This window comes from Rhineura floridana, chromosome 2 (genome assembly GCF_030035675.1).
Source record: "Rhineura floridana isolate rRhiFlo1 chromosome 2, rRhiFlo1.hap2, whole genome shotgun sequence".
NCBI classification, from domain to species: domain Eukaryota; kingdom Metazoa; phylum Chordata; class Lepidosauria; order Squamata; family Rhineuridae; genus Rhineura; species Rhineura floridana.
In genome coordinates, this window is record NC_084481.1 from 756,964 (window position 1) to 773,758 (window position 16,795).

At 44.4% G+C, this 16,795-nt stretch overlaps 1 protein-coding gene across 8 annotated transcripts in view; it reads left to right on the forward strand.

The window, feature by feature from the left end:
• The window catches only part of ITSN2 (intersectin 2), a 226,842-nt gene that overhangs the window by 89,993 nt on the left and 120,054 nt on the right, over positions 1-16,795 (forward strand). For 7 of the 8 annotated variants that reach the window (XM_061607527.1, XM_061607529.1, XM_061607533.1 and 4 more), the window contains 2 exons: positions 3,471-3,610; positions 11,117-11,197. In XM_061607527.1, the coding sequence (XP_061463511.1) occupies positions 3,471-3,610; positions 11,117-11,197 (221 nt within the window). The remainder of the gene's footprint in view (positions 1-3,470; positions 3,611-11,116; positions 11,198-16,795) is intronic. The other variant, XM_061607530.1, reaches the window with a different exon arrangement.

The following is a 16,795-nucleotide window of genomic DNA, read 5'->3' on the forward strand; positions in this document are numbered from 1 at the left end:
CAGTCTACAAGGATTACCTGGGCAAGGGATTACTACAAAAAAAGACCTCACAAGCAAAAAAACTTTTCAGCAATATGCAAAGAAGAAAAAAAGCAAAAGCAAAAAGAGATAGAAACATGGTTAGAACTGTAAATGCAACAATACAGCGACTAGTACGTAGCGACAAAGAGAACGATTACAATGGTTATTGTATAGAAATAGGACAATAAAAAGGATAGAACAAGAGCCCTATTCCAAAACATTAGAGAAATTAAAGGGAAATTTAAACCAAGGGTAGGGAGGTTGAATAATCAACAGGGCAACACACTGACTGATCAAGATGAAATGAAAGGAAGATGGAAGCAATACACTGAAGAACTCTATAAAAGAGATGCCACGATGACAGATTCATTCACGGAGGAACCATATGATGAAGAACCAGAAATTTTAGAATGTGAGGTGAAAGCTGCTCTTAAAATACTTGGAAGAAACAAATCACCAGGACCAGATGACATACCAGTAGAATTGCTACTACTGAGACTGAATCTGTCCAAATTTTGAGAAAAAATTGTCAGCAAACATGGAAAACTAAACAATGGCCCACAGACTGGAAGTGTTCAATATACATCCCAAATCCAAAGAAAAGGGATCCCAGGGAATGCAGTAAATTATCGAACTGTTGCCTTAATATCCCATGCAAGTAAAGGAATGCTCAAGATTCTACAACAAAGGCTCTTCCCATATATGGAGCGAGAAATGCCAGACGTCCAAGCTGGATTGAGAAAGGGAAGAGGTAACAGAGATCATATCACAAACATACATTGGATAATGGAACAGACCAAGGAATTTCAGAAGAAAATCACCCTGTATAGATTACAGCAAAGCCTTTGACTGTGTAGATCATGAAAAACTATGGAATGCTTTAAAAGAAATGGGGGTGCCACAGCATCTGATTGTCCTGATGAGCAACTTATACTCTGCACAAGAGGCTACTGTAAGGACAGAATATGGAGAAACCAATTGGTTCCCCATCAGAAAGGGTGTGAGGCAGGTATATTTGTTTTATCTATACGCTGAACATATACGGCAAGCGGGATTGGACCAAGATGAAGGAGGTGTGAAAATTAGAGGGAGAAATATCAATAATTTAAGATATGCAGACGATACCATACTCTTAGCAGAAACCAGTAATGATTTGAAATGAATGCTGATGAAAGTTAAAGAGGAAAGCACAAAAGCAGGACTACAGCCGAACGTCAAGAAAACTAAAGTAATGACAACAGAAGATTTATGTAACTTTAAAGTTGACAACAAGGACATTGAACTTGTCAAGGATTATCAATAACTTGGCACAGTCATTAATCAAAATGGAGACAATAGTCAAGAAATCAGAAGAAGGCTAGGACTGAGGAGGGCAGCTATGAGAGAACTGGAAATGCAAAGATGTATCACTGAACACTAAAGTCAGGATCATTCAGACCATGGTATTCCTGATCTCTACGTGTGGATGTGAAAGTTGGACAGTGAAAAAAGCAGGTAAGAGAAGAATCAGCTCATTTGAAATGTGGTTCTGGAGGAGAGCTTTGTGCATACCATGGACTGCGAAAAAGACAAATAATCAGGTGTTAGAACAAATTAAACCAGAACTATCACTAGAATCTAAAATGATGAAACTGAGATTATCATACTTTGGACACATGATGATTCACCAGAAAAGATGATAATGCTGGAAGAAAACAGAAGAGAGTAGAAAAGAGGAAGACCAAACAAGAGATGGGTTGATTCCATAAAGGAAGCCACAGACCTGAACTTACAAGATCTGAACAGGGTGGTTCATGACAGATGCTATTGGAGGTCACTGATTCATAGGGTCGCCATAAGTCATAATCAACTTGAAGGCACATAACAAAAGAGTAATAAAAAGGAGAAAACAGAATTTAATCCGTACTTTACACACAGGGAATGTTTCTTCTCCCCTAGTCAATGACAGTTTGGAGATAGGAGAGGTTCTATAAACATGAGCAAAAAGACCCCACACTCATTCAGAATTATCAGGACAATTCAAATATCTCCAAGCTATCAAGAGCAGAACAAGAAATATTGGAAAACTGTATCATGGCTGAAGAAATTTTAGAAGCAATTAAATTACTAAAACCTGACAAAGTTCCAGGACCCGATGGGTTCACAGGAATTTTTTATAAGTCATATAAAGAACTACTAGTACCCTATTTATTGCCATTCTTTATCTCTATTCTAACAGGGGCTCTATTGCCTCCTATTTGGAAGACTTCACATATTGTTTTATTATTAAAACCAGGCAAAAATCCTACATCTCCAGATTCATATCAGCCAATATTACTGTTAAACAGACTATAAAAAATTTTACAACAATTTTGGTTAATAGGTTAAAATTAGTAATTACAAAATTTAATCCACCCGGATCAATACGGATTCATTCCAGGTAGGATTATCGCAGGCCCAATAAGGAGGCTCTTTAGTATAATTAAATTCAGCCATTCTTTCATTGGATGTTTATAAAGCTTTTGACAAAGTCAGTTGGCAATTTTTAATACCAGCATTGGAAAAATAAAATTTTGGCCCCAAATTTATATCATTAATAAGATCAATATATGCCCAATCTACAGCCCAAATTTTATTTAATGGTACAACAACGAGGAATTTGACATTAAATGCTGGAACTAAGCAGGGTTGCCCACTATCACCCCTCCTATTTACTTTAGTTATGGAGTTTTTAGCAAACAGATTGAGAACTAATGCAGCCATACAGGTAGTGAAGGTGCACCAAACAGAATATTTGCTTAACCTATATGCTGATGATGTACTATTAATGCTATCAGATCCAGAAAAAGCATCACACGGCTGAAAGAGGAACGTAGACAATTTGGAGCGGTCTCAGGCCTTACTGTTAATTTCATGAAATCAGATCTCATGCCTTAATATCCCCCCTAACATACAATTAAATATTTTGCATTCTCTGAGAACTCCAATAGCTAGTTCCACAATCAAATACCTGGGAGCCCAAATATCTAAATATCAGAAGAAATTATTCCATTTTAACTATACACCAATATGGAAAAGAACAGTAGCAGACCTTAAAAGTTGGTCTAAACTGAATATGGGCCTTTCTAGTAGAACTGCACTAATAAAAATAATGGTACTCCCTACCTATCTCTTTTATGTGTTGCCAATTATAGTGACTTTATTTGGAAGTCGGAGTCGGTACATTTCTACCGACTCTGACTCCACCCAAAATTGCTTCCGACTCCATGACTCCGACTCCACAGCCCTGGCAATAGCTCCCTCATAGAACGAAACGGGGTCGTCAGGGAGGGGGGAGGGGAAATATGTTATAGTTCCTTTTCTGTACTATTTGAAAATGAAAATTAAAACTAAAAGAAATAAGAGAAGAAAAAATTACTGAAACGTTTTAAAGTGAAGATTAAGCCCTGAATTTTGGTCTTCCTCTGCAGATACAGGCCTCAATTTGCTACACAAGAAGTCCTCAGAAAAGGAAGAATTATGCCAAAGACTTAGAGAACAACTGGATGTACTCGAAAAAGAAACAGCTACCAAGCTCTCTGAAATGGATGCTTTCAATAATCAGCTTAAGGTACAATCTTGCCTTCTAATTGTGAATTATTACTTGTATTATATACATATCTCCTATGAAAAGCTTTCCTGCTTCTGATTTTTACTTCAGCTTCTCAAACTTATTTCCAGCTATTAAGGCTCTATAAAAGGTTGCATACAGTTTCTGCCCTTTCTGTTCATGTTGTTCAGATGTTCCGCAATTGATCTCGAATTCGATGTTAAAAAATATAGCAAGCTGCTTGTGTCAGCAATTTGCAATATGGGACCCCATGGCAATACATTTGTATGGGTGCCATTTTTCACATTGTAAAATGAATTAATTTTATTAATTTATTTATATTTATAATCCATTCTTCATTGAATATTGTGATCGCAGAGCAGAAAACAGTCAAATGCATAATGATAATATAGGAAAAAAGATAATATAGAAAATGACAATCCATAAAATTATTGGATGTTCTTTTGTTCAAAGGAAAACCTGATATGCAAAATAATATCTTTTTAAGACACTTTTGTCTTTAATTTAAGAAAAGCTAATGAAGGAGCATAGGAAAGCAAGAAGGAAGGCCTTCTATATCTCTCAGCCTCTTCACCATCTAACTAATAACCAGTACAGTTCTTATTCTGCCTAGCAGTTTCCGGTTTATAATATTGAGGCGCGCACGCACGCACCCTACACCTTCATTCTCTGAGTGCTGGTCCTTTTGTAGCCAAATCAACAACATCACAAACAAGGGGCAGTTATTAGCAGCCTTCAGGGGACCCCAAAGTTTGCAGAAAACTTTCAGGGATGAAAATCCCCCAAACAGCCCAATGAAAATGGAAAACTGTAGGTGAGCAGGGGACATAATGGAGTGTATTGGAAGAGGGCATGGCTGAACAGGAGCACTCAACAAGCTGTTGCAGGTCCCACTTATTTCTTCTTCAAAATACTGTTTATTAAAGCATTATCTGTTGCACACCTACATACAACAAACAGCCCTCCTCCCATTCCCCCAAACCCCATAATTAACAAATCCAGTGGCTGATAACAAAGAACAAGCAAGAACCAGCCTCAAAGGGAGAAATACAAACTCTAACCATGCAGACAGCCAGAATAATTGTAGGCATTCACAGGAGATCTCTGAATCAATCTGGACTGGGATCTGTTGGCCGATGCTGGTTTGAAAGCATTTCATCACCTTAACAGGCTGGTATTGATTTGAGTTTGTTCTGTATCTGCTAGTCACTTCTTTTACCAATCCGTGCTTTTTTCCGCTCAGAAAAAATACCAGTATTAATATTGATTTTTTTAAAGGAAATACTAATATTTCCTTTTAAAACATCGATAAATTATAATTCTTAAAATTCATGTTTTAGAAGTGGATTTTTTTAAAAAAGTCCATTTTCAAAAATAGCCACAGAAATTTGCTGCATTAAAATCTGATCCTCAGCAATTAAGAATTAGCAAATTAATGGAAAATTTGGTACTAAATCTGAATCGGGCGGAATTCTAGCACATCCCTAGTCTAGACCAACAGGTGATGAGTGCATGCAGCATTGCCCACGTATGTCAAGAGATACCACCATTTCTCTATAAATATATCTTTAATCAGAAACCTGCATAGCCTGTTTTGATAAGTTGGTTTTACTAATAATGCCGGGTCCCAATCCTTATTCCACCAGCCTTCCAATGTGAAGGGAGAACCATGGTTCCAAGGTTGAGTGATTTCTAATTTCACGATCACAAACATTAATATAATAGAATTGTTATAAAGAAGTCTGCATCTCCTTTGGACAGATCAATATTTATTTATTTATTTATTATTTATAGCAAAGTCAGTTGAGGAGAAAGGGGTATAATTTGTGATACAATATCTAAAATTTCTTGGAACAGTCTGGATTAAAAGGTTTAGATCACTGGGCATGACCACCACACATAACCAGACATTGACCAGCTGTCAACAGCCTCTCCAATAGCCTTTGGAAAACATTCCATCAATTCTGCCCAATTTGATGAAAATGGAGTACTGTCACAAAACCAGTTTGGATATAGACTCGTGAACCCTTGCAGAGATAGACCAGATCAGGTTCTTTTGCCACATACAATTCCCGGATACCACCTTCAGGTTGAATATACAGATCCTCCTCCCAAATTTCTCTCAGACTTGTATTAGGGCTACAAAACTGTGACAGCAGACTATAAATGTCGTCACAGTTTTGTGGCCCTAATACAAGCCTAGACACTAGGGGTGGGGTTCACTATCTGATTCCGTTCTGTTTTTCAATTCTTCAAATGGGCTGCCAGTTCCTATTCGCTATAAATTGTGTTCCACTAGTTATGATTCCTGGTTCTCCCTTTTGTTATTTTTTCTGAAAAATTATGTAATTTTCTCGGTTATTCCTTATGCTGCTGTGTATTTATATAATGTATACAGCAGCAGCAGATTGTAAAAATAATTACATAAATAATTAATTCTCACATCAATTTTTTTAAAAAAATTACGGTGTTGCTAATAGCAGCAAATGCACACAAAAAATGGGAGCCTGTTCAACAATGAGACAAACTTGTGGATTATCCTAGAATTCGATACCAAATCTGATTTTGCAAATATTCTACACCATCCCTAATAGACACTATTCCCTCTAAGCTCCTGAAGGAGCTTATACATACATACTCAAAATGCTTATTGATCCATCAACCATTACAAATAAGCAAGCATTGCAAAATGATCTTCGAGCATTTTAGCCCTGGTATCAATAACAATATTTTACCATTTAGCAACATTTAAAATAACAAAAGGACTATTGCCATTTAAACATATTTTCAAAAGAACTGCATTGGATCTTCCAGGAAATTATTTTTAAAATGGAGTGCAACAATCTTTCCCTCACGCTCTTATCAAATTTCAATACAAATGCATGTGTGCTAAAGCACGTGGCAAAATCTCTGGTCAAGGGGTATGTCCTTCCACCATCATAGAGGGCATGGCATTGACCCTAAGCAGAAAAAATGCTCTCCTGTACTTTGGCACAGATAACTTACTTAAATAAGGGGCACATTCATTGCTTGGGGGGGGACATTTAATCCTAAAACTACAGGGAACAGGAATGGTTTGACAAGGCTATCTATCAATATCCAGAATTCTCTGCTTGATCAGAAATTTAGCATGCAAGTTGTTATGCCTGCACAATTCAGCAGTGGAAAGGCCAAGTGACAAAGTCTTTTGCGACAAAGCTTTTTTCCATGAAGAGATATATCGTGTCAATGTCTCTATGAAACAGTTGGCTCCAGTAATCTAAGGCATGATTCTGAGCTAAGCTTGTTAGCGAGCATAAGCCCACTTCCAAATTAAGAATTGAGCCAGCCACACATTTTGGAGCATCCAAAATAGATCTCAGAAATAAGGACTGAACCCTTTCAATAGGGGGATGCAAGTTTATGACCCACACTGCTACTCTGTATTAAAGTTGTGAAATTTGTTTAGCCTTAAAAACTTCACCTGCAGTGGGACATACCTACTTTTCCTTAGTTAGGAAAAAATGTAACATCGTATTTGAGCAGTTCTTGGATGTATTCAGCTCTTGTATTTGCAAACTTCCTATGCATCACCCATTTAGTAGATCTATGAAAGTGAATACTCAGATACATATGAGTCAACCTGTTTGATCCTATGGCCATCTATTTTCCAACTGAATCTGGTTTGCTTCTTTGAGAAAACCATAACTTTGGTCTTAGCATAATTAATTGTTAATTGTTTACCTCTACAATAGTCTCCAAAGCCATCCAGTAATCTCTTTAGGCCCAATCTAATCTGAGACAATGCTATATCATCTGCGTAAAGAAGACTAGAGATCTTTATCAAGGCCAATTTAGGGGGATGGGAATCTGTTAAGTGCAATACCTGTGGTAGATTGCCAAGATAAATATTAAATAAGATGAGGGCTAACACACAGTCTTGTCTGACCCCCCCCCCAAATGAATAAATAATATTCGTGAGGTAGCCTTCAGAACCACATCTCACTTGGGCTAAACTATTGTGATATACAGTAGGGCCCCACTCATATGGCAGGTTAGGTTTCAGACCCCCGCTGGAAAGCGAAAACTGCCAAAAAGTGGATCAGCTGTAGCACCAGGGTCTGGAACCTAACCCGCTGATCGCACCAGAGCAGAAGATCAGATCTTCCCCTCCTCAGGCACAATCAGCTTGAGCGGCAGTCTGATCACACCAGAAGAGGAGAAGATCGGCTGTAGCACGCTACAGCTGATCTTCCCCTTCTCCAGTGCGATCAGCTGGAGTACAGGGAGCTCCATCCCTCCCTCCAGCTGATCGCCCCGCTGGTGCCGTATTAGCGGAATGCCAAGAAGCAGGGCCCTACTGTAATGATCTTTATTTAGAACAACAATCAAGACTCAGTAGATAGAGAGTTTAATTCCCTCCATAGGATTTCTTGAGAGATAGAGTAAATGATGACTTGAGATCAATAAAAATCACAAACATCCTGTCTCGGTGAGTTGGAATATTTTTCAGCAGTATGAGAGAGGGTCAGGCAATAATCCAATGTAGAAGAACCTTCCTTAAAGCCAATCTGTTCCATGCCAATAATCCAGTCTTTCAGTTTAGTTGCAAGATAAGAAGCATACATTTTCCCAATAATGGAAAGCAGGCTTATAGAGCAATAGTTGTTAGAGTCTGGTCTTGCACCCATTTTATAGCTAGGGATGATGATAATCCTACTCCATAAACCAGGAATATTTTCAGAATTATTAATTAAAGCTTATGCATATTCATTCTAAGAAAGTCGGATTTCTAGTAGGAAATACACCTGAAATATGCAGACAAACTGGAACAGGTTCAGAGGAGGGCAACAAGGATGATCAGGGGACTGGAAACAAAGCCCTCTGAGGAGAAACTGAAAGAACTGGGCACCTTTAGCCTGGAGAAGAAAAGACTGAGGGGAGATATGATAGCACTCTTCAAGTACATGAAAGGTGGTCACACAGAGGAGGCCCAGGTTGTCCTCTCAATCGTCCCAGAGTGCAGGACATGGAATTTATTTATTTATTTATTTATTACATTTATATACTGCTCCATAGGCGAAGCTCTCTGGGCGGTTTACAGCAATTAAAAACAACAAAAACAAATATACAAATTTTAAAATCCAAAAAACAATTTTAAAAAAATTAAAAAATTTTTAATGGACTTCAGTCAAAACCTGGCTTCCTGTAACAACATCAGAAAAAAATTCCTAACGGTTAGAGTGGTACAACAATGGAACATAGGGTGGTGGTGGGCTCTCCGACACTGGAGGCATTCAAGAGGCAGCTGGACAGCCATCTGTTGGGAATGCTTTGATTTGGATTCCTGCATTGAGCAGGGGGTTGGACTCAATGGCCTTGTAGGCCCCTTCTAATTCTATGATTCCATTGACTAAGGGCCTGTGCCTGAGTACACGTCCCACTTACAAACAGTCTGAGTGTGTTTTGGAATTGCTTTTAGAGAAGTTTTAACTTATATTTTTAAGATGTTTTGCTTTTGAGATGTTTTAAGTGTTTTGTTCCTTGATTGCTGCCCAGGGCTCCTTCTGGGAGGAAGGGCAGGACAGAAATTTAATAAATAATAATTAATAGTGTGACAAGTTTCATCAAAAAATTTTTTTAAAACTTATTGTGGTTTTAGAAGCTCATTTGTTGAAAGAGCCTTCCATTCCTTCTGCACCCGCAGGGTTATGTACAGTAGGGCCCCACTCATACGGCGGGTTACGTTCTGGACCCCTGCTGTGAAAAGCGAAAAGCACCGAAAAGCAGAACTCGTTGAATAGAATGGAGTGCAATGCCCGAAAACCGCCGTAAAAGTGGAACAAGCACCGTATGAGTGGGGCTTCAGTCTAATTGCACCTGAGACGGCTGCATTAGCGAAGCGCCATAAAGTGAAGCACTGTAAAGCAGGGCCCTACTGTACCTAGGATAATAAAATGAGCTTAATTTACACGATTGCAAAAGAAATTATTTAACATTTATTCTCCTTATTTCTAATCTCCTCATAGAATCCAGCCAAAGAAAGAAATTAACAACCTATTTTATCAAGATAAATCTGCTATAGTGTCATGCAACCCAGTCATTTACATGTTTACTCATAAGCAAGCCCCACTGTGACCAGTGAAGCTTACTTTGAAGTAAGCCAAGCTAACTTTAACATTTACGTATTGCTGCCTTCCTAACTGAGAAAATTGCTTCCTCTTTCACCCTTCCCACAGCAGTAGCATCCATTCCCAACAGGGAACAGATTAAGTTTGCTAACTCGACAGCGAGAGACCAGTTCTGATTAGGCAGAATTTGACGGAGAGAGGGGAGACGTTGCTTTGAATAATCTGTCTCTCTTATAACAAGAAAGAAGGGAAGAAGCACCCAACACCTCTCCTCCTGCGTTTGCAAATTATAATGCTTTGTGTGAACACCTCTTGCAACCAGGCACCCTGACAATTAACCGGGGGGGGGGAGAACACACCCCAATGTAGGATTCCACCCCTTGTTTAACAAGTGTTTCTGAAATACTTTCAGGGGCATGGGGGGAAATTCAGAGGGGGGGAGAAGGTGAGAAGATCTCACAGACTTCTAAAGCCTCTTTTTTTTTGTAAGAGAGAGAGGGGTATGATTCTTCATCCCCTTTGAATGCTTTGCAGCTAATGTGCCCCTCATCCACTTCTGAAACTAGAACTGATCCATCACCTCTGGGGGGGGGGGGCCAAGAAGAAAGCACAACACCCAACTCCTTGCTAGGCCACGTGATTTGAAGTCAAAATAATAATTCCTGGGGTTGCAACTGCCTTTCACCCTTCCCTTGTGTAAACTTCTCTCAAGTGCAGAGTCCCTTCATGCTACCTTTCTCTCTGACACACAAACCAGCACACATGCACTGCTGCTGCTGATCTGCCCCTCCTGTTACCATGGAGAAAGAAGAGGCAGAAGCCCCTCAGGCTGATCATGGAGGCTGCGGCAATATCATCCCCAGCAGCACCAGCCCATGGAAGAGGAAGAAGAGGTGCCACGCTGTGGGGCAAGAGACAGGCTGTCGGCTGGGGTGGGAGAATATCTGCTTAATTCAGACCCCCCCCCGGTTGGAATTAAACGGAATTTTTGCCCCCCCATATCTTGCACTTCCTTTTCCTCCTTCACCTGCTTGGAGAGGCTGTCACAGAAGCCTCTGCTATATTGTTTGGCTGGGGAGCCCCCTCCCCTCCTGCCGCCTCCTCCTCTGTTGAGTGTGTGTAGAGGTGGCGGATCAGTGGGGGCTGGCAGTCGGTGACATGCGGAACAAGTAATGGGCCAGAGTCCTGATGCATTCCCCAGCAATACACACCTAAATGGAAGAATTTAAGAAAACTTGGTGTACTATTCAAGGAAATAATTTTGAGATAGCATGATTAATGTCTAACATGCTAACTGAGAGTAATTCAGATTAACCAATTACAACACCATACATTCCCTACATATTAAGAAATGGAGTGCAAAGTGTAACAGCTTTTTATCTGCCTTATCTTGCAGTATGAGACTATGGATGCTTCTCTTCTTCAGTGCCTTTTGTGTCTGCTAAGCTGTCTCAACAACCTCTTCCTCTTACTTAAGGTTATTTTCTAATCTTTGGCTTTTTTGCTTATAAAACTCCCATAGTTTTCTTTTTTTAAAAAAATGCATTTTTAACCACTTGACTCTCAATCCTGCCTGTTCAATAATCAGTACAGTAGAGCAGGAATATATTTTTTTTCTTTGCATTTCTGCTTGCTTTCAACCCTTATCTGCATTCAGTGAGATGAAATAAGGAAGTGGTAATCAAAGTATTGATATGAAGCTTGCTAGCTAACTAGTGTCAGATATTTTCCCTATGAGTCCGGCCATCACAGTGGGTGTTAGCTCCACCTATCGTGCGAAGGCAAGAATGTCTTTGAAGTCAAGACTAGGGGCGTCAGGCCCCTCCCACTCTCCAGTTCATTCTTGCCTTCGGACGAACAAGACTGGAAAACTTATTGAGATCCTATAGTGTAGCATTTAGCTAAGTTGTTTTTGTATTTGTTTATTCGTTTTGACTGGGTGCGAACCCAGCGTCGCTTGTGTGTCTTCCCAGTCCTTCTTTCCCTACTTTCACTTACCTCTGTTGCTTGTTAGAGGTTTTTTCCCTCAAAGACCGCGGCTGCGGTTCTCCCTGATTTGACTTTAACATTTTATTTTCGTTCTCTCTCCTACTTGTCTGGCGACCCCCACAGAGACCGCGGCTGCGGTGTTCTGTGTTTTTTGGCCGTTTTGAGCTTCGGGGGATCGCAGCCTTTTCTCTCCCGTAGCGGTTCTGCTTTTCTCAAGTCGCGCTCTGTGGAGCCCTTGAAGAGACCGCGGCTGCCGTTTTCTCCGAGGCGGGAGCCTGCGGCTGCCGTTTTCTCCGAGGCGGGAGCCTGCGGCTGCCGTTTTCTCCGAGGCGGGAGCCTGCGGCTGCCGTTTTCTCCGAGGCGGGAGCCTGCGGCTGCCGTTTTCTCCGAGGCGGGAGCCTGCGGCTGCCGTTTTCTCCGAGGCGGGAGCCTGCGGCTGCCGTTTTCTCCGAGGCGGGAGCCTGCGGCTGCCGTTTTCTCCGAGGCGGGAGCCTGCGGCTGCCGTTTTCTCCGAGGCGGGAGCCTGCGGCTGCCGTTTTCTCCGAGGCGGGAGCCTGCGGCTGCCGTTTTCTCCGAGGCGGGAGCCTGCGGCTGCCGTTTTCTCCGAGGCGGGAGCCTGCGGCTGCCGTTTTCTCCGAGGCGGGAGCCTGCGGCTGCCGTTTTCTCCGAGGCGGGAGCCTGCGGCTGCCGTTTTCTCCGAGGCGGGAGCCTGCGGCTGCCGTTTTCTCCGAGGCGGGAGCCTGCGGCTGCCGTTTTCTCCGAGGCGGGAGCCTGCGGCTGCCGTTTTCTCCGAGGCGGGAGCCTGCGGCTGCCGTTTTCTCCGAGGCGGGAGCCTGCGGCTGCCGTTTTCTCCGAGGCGGGAGCCTGCGGCTGCCGTTTTCTCCGAGGCGGGAGCCTGCGGCTGCCGTTTTCTCCGAGGCGGGAGCCTGCGGCTGCCGTTTTCTCCGAGGCGGGAGCCTGCGGCTGCCGTTTTCTCCGAGGCGGGAGCCTGCGGCTGCCGTTTTCTCCGAGGCGGGAGCCTGCGGCTGCCGTTTTCTCCGAGGCGGGAGCCTGCGGCTGCCGTTTTCTCCGAGGCGGGAGCCTGCGGCTGCCGTTTTCTCCGAGGCGGGAGCCTGCGGCTGCCGTTTTCTCCGAGGCGGGAGCCTGCGGCTGCCGTTTTCTCCGAGGCGGGAGCCTGCGGCTGCGGCTCCCTCCAACCTTTTGTAATCTACCAGGGTTCTGCCTCCCTGGAGCCTGGCGATCCAGCTTTCTCTCCGCTCCTTATTTCGCCGCGGAGAGCCCTGTTCCCGCCGGCGACAGCGGCTTGCCGCCTGCTGCCTCAGCCCTCACAGGCTTTTCTCGGCACGTTAGTTTCGCCGCGGCTAGCCCTGCTCCCGGCGCCGGCAGCGGCTTGCCTCCTGCTGCCTTATCCCTCACAGGCTTCTATCTGCACTTTCTTTTTGGGGGGGTTTTGGAGCCGCTAGTGCGGTTATCGACCCCGCGGCTCCCCCTGCTAGTCTGTGCTGGGCAGCCCTTCCCCCCACTTCGTCCCCAGACGGCCGCCATTGCTCCTTCTCTCTCCGCCTTTTTTGATCGTTTTTTCCCGCCCTTTTTTCCGGGTGCCATTTTTTGAATTCAAAATTTCCGCCCTTTTTGTTACCCTTTATTAACCATCGGATACCTTCCCTGCAGGCTATCTATCCGTATGTGTGTTGTATACGTGCTGTAAACAGACTTACACAGGGCTCACTTGCACACAAATTTACTGTGGTGCTGCAAACAGACTTACACAGGGCTGACTTGCACACAAATTTACTGTGGCTGTAATCCTAGTGGCTGGATTGTATTATCAAGGCTGGAGCTCCAATCCTAGTGGCTGGATTGTATTATCAAGGCTGAAGCTTTAATCCTAGTGGCTGGATTGTATTATCAAGGCTGGAGCTTTAATCCTAGTCGCTGAATGATATTATGAAGGCTGGAGCTTTAATCCTAGTGGCTGGATTGTATTATCAAGGCTGGAGCTTTAATCTTCGTGGCTGACTTGTACTAAATCTGATTTATATTGGTATATCCTGCCCGCTCTGGGGCCGTGTACCACGCCTGAAACCCAGCCTACAGCACTAATCTGAGTGTGCTAAGTCTAAATACAGCCTATAACATATTAACGCTAATACCTTAGTGCATCCTGCCCCCTCTGTGGCAGTGCACTCTACCCCCTCTGTGGCAGTGCACTCTACCCCCTCTGTGGCAGTGCACTCTACCCCCTCCGTGGTCGTACGCTGAGCCAGTTCGGGTCTTTACATCCTGCCCCCTCCGTGGCAGTGTACTGTACCCAAGTTAATATAAGATGGCAGAACAGCCAGGCATGCCGCAATCAACCCATATGGTGCCAGATCAGCCAGGCATGCCACAAACAGCCAAGCCACAACATTCTAACACGACTAAGACCAGACACGCCAAAGCCCTGGCTAAGACAAAACATCTTTCCAGCCATAGCAAACCAAAGCGCCCACGTTACGTCTCTGTGCCAACCACCACCACAGCACCTCAGGCACACATAAGCGATATTCTCCATTCCCCTGCTGCTTCCTCTGACGAGGAAGAATTTGTTGGCTTTCCCGCTCAGTATTCGACTAACGATCCTTCCTCCGATTTACCGCCCCAAACATCTGTTCCAATAGCTCCTCAGGCACGTACATCTGCCACATCCGGGCTGCAGCTGTCTCCTGATTTCCTCTCCCAACTTCAAGCCATGCTGGCATTTTTACCCAAATGCAGTCACTACCACAAGTTCCTGCCATACCTCAACTCAACATGGAACATCGTGCGTGTCATGAAACTCACCCTTCCTGTTCACCTAACCCCTTTGATGTAGCCAGAGGCAGATGTATTGACGAAGCCTCGTATGCGGAGGAGTCAACCTTCAATGACCACGTTGAAGGAGATGACTGGAGCGACTATTCAGATCATGAGGAGGATACATCATATCGCTTGTTTAATGCCTCAGACTATCAGCCCCTGGCACGCAGGGTAGTTAATACTCTTGGTCTCCAGACAGCACCTTCAACTTCGTCCGCCCCAGCTATCAAAGGGGCCAAGGTCCTCAAATCCCCTGCACCTACTGAACACTACATCCCGGTGCCGGACCCAATTGCCAAATTAGCCTCTGAAGAATGGGCCCATCCACTCAAAGCTCGACGCTTCAAGAACCTGGCTGACAGACTTTACGCCCTAGCCCCAGACTTTGCCACCAAGTTAGATGTCCCTGGCATAGATGAACCAATTGCTCGCCTCGTTTCACGATCGCTTTTGCCCAGGGAAGGGGAATCCCACCTAAAAGACACTACTTAGCGACGAATAGACTTCGCCCTCCGCAAGAATCACGAGGCCACTGCCCTAGCCATGCGTGCCTCCGCTTCAGCCTCCATCTTCTCCAGAGCATCTATGATGTGGCTGGATGACCTTCTAGAGGACGCTAACCCTGATCCTGTCGCCCTCAGAAGAGCACTATTGAAATTGCGTAAGACAGCAGCTTTTGTGGCCGATGCCACTTTGGATGCCACTCAATTAGGGGCACGAGCCATGACGGCTCAAATAGTCGCTCGTCGCACCCTCTGGCTTCGCCACTGGCAAGCTGATTCAGTGGCCAGATTGAACCTGTCCAGGGCTCCTTACTCCGGATCTCTACTCTTCGGCGAGGAAGCTCTAAAGGCAGTGCTGGTTGATCCAAAAGACGCCCACAAACCGGTTCTGGCCACAGTCAAGAACAGCGACCACAGGCCCTTCAGGCAATTTCCTTCCTTCCGTTCTAACCAGCCCTTTCGAGGAACGCGGCCAGGAGGACGAGGCCGCGACTTCAGATCTTATGATCCCAACGCATTCAGGGGCTCCTGGAACTGATGCTTCCAGGGCAGAGGTCAGTACCAAGGGCGCAGGGGCAACTCATCGTCCTCATATAAGGGAGGTCCTCGCCTACGCAAGTAGTCTTAACGCCCTCCCCATAGGTGGCAGATTACTTAATTTTGGAGATCGATGGCTGCGCCTTACTACGGTCTCCTGGATCAGGGACCTTTTCAGTTATGGCTATGCCATAGAGTTCTGGGCAACTCCATCAGACAGATTCCATCCGTCCCCTTGCCCAAGGGCACCAGCCAGGCACAACATCCTGCAGACAGCTATCCACCACCTCTTGGACATAGCGGCGATAGAGCCAGTTCCCACAACTGAGAGGTCGGAAGGGGTGTACTCCCTCCTATTTGCTGTCCCAAAACGAGATTTATCATGGAGGGCGGTATTGGACCTCAAGTTTGTCAACCGTTTTGTAACATATCGCAGGTTCAAAATGGAATCACTCCATTCCATTACGGAGAGTCTGCATGAAGGAGACTTCCTGGCTTCTATCGACCTTAAGGAAGCATGTCTCCATGTGCCCATTTGTATAGCTCACAGGAAGTTTCTTTGGTTTGCTTTTGGCCACCAGCACTTTCAATATAGAGCGATGCCATTCGGCCTCTCCTCTGCTCCAAGAGTGTTTACCAAGGTGCTACTCATCCTAGTGGCTTACCTCCGGACCCAAGGGATTCATATCTACCCATATCTGGATGATCTGTTAATACGGGCCAAGTCTGAGGAGCTGGCTCATCATCACTTAACGATCACCCTCAATGTTTTGCAGGCCTACGGCTGGCTTGTCAACTTCGACAAAAGCCATCTCCAACCAACCCAACGCCTACTACATCTAGGGGCAATGTTGGACACCCTGCAGGCAATGGTCTTCTTGGCTCCAGATCGCATCACTGCCATCACAAACATTGCAAGGTCCCTGATGCAACAAACATCCGCAGACGTCATGCTTCTTGCCAGAACGCTTGGGATGTTCATTTCTACCATCCACATTGTGCCATGGGCTCGAGCACACACTCGACACCTTCAATGGACTCTGTTGCCATTTCAACAGGACATTGCCAGCACCAACCATCGCAAAGTTCGTTTGAGCCCCGCACTGCGCCTCTCCTTCCGCTGGTGGACCAAGGTTCAACACCTCTCCAAGGGCACGTCGTTCAGAGAACCCTGCAGAACCGTTGTAACCACAGATGCCAGCCTCATC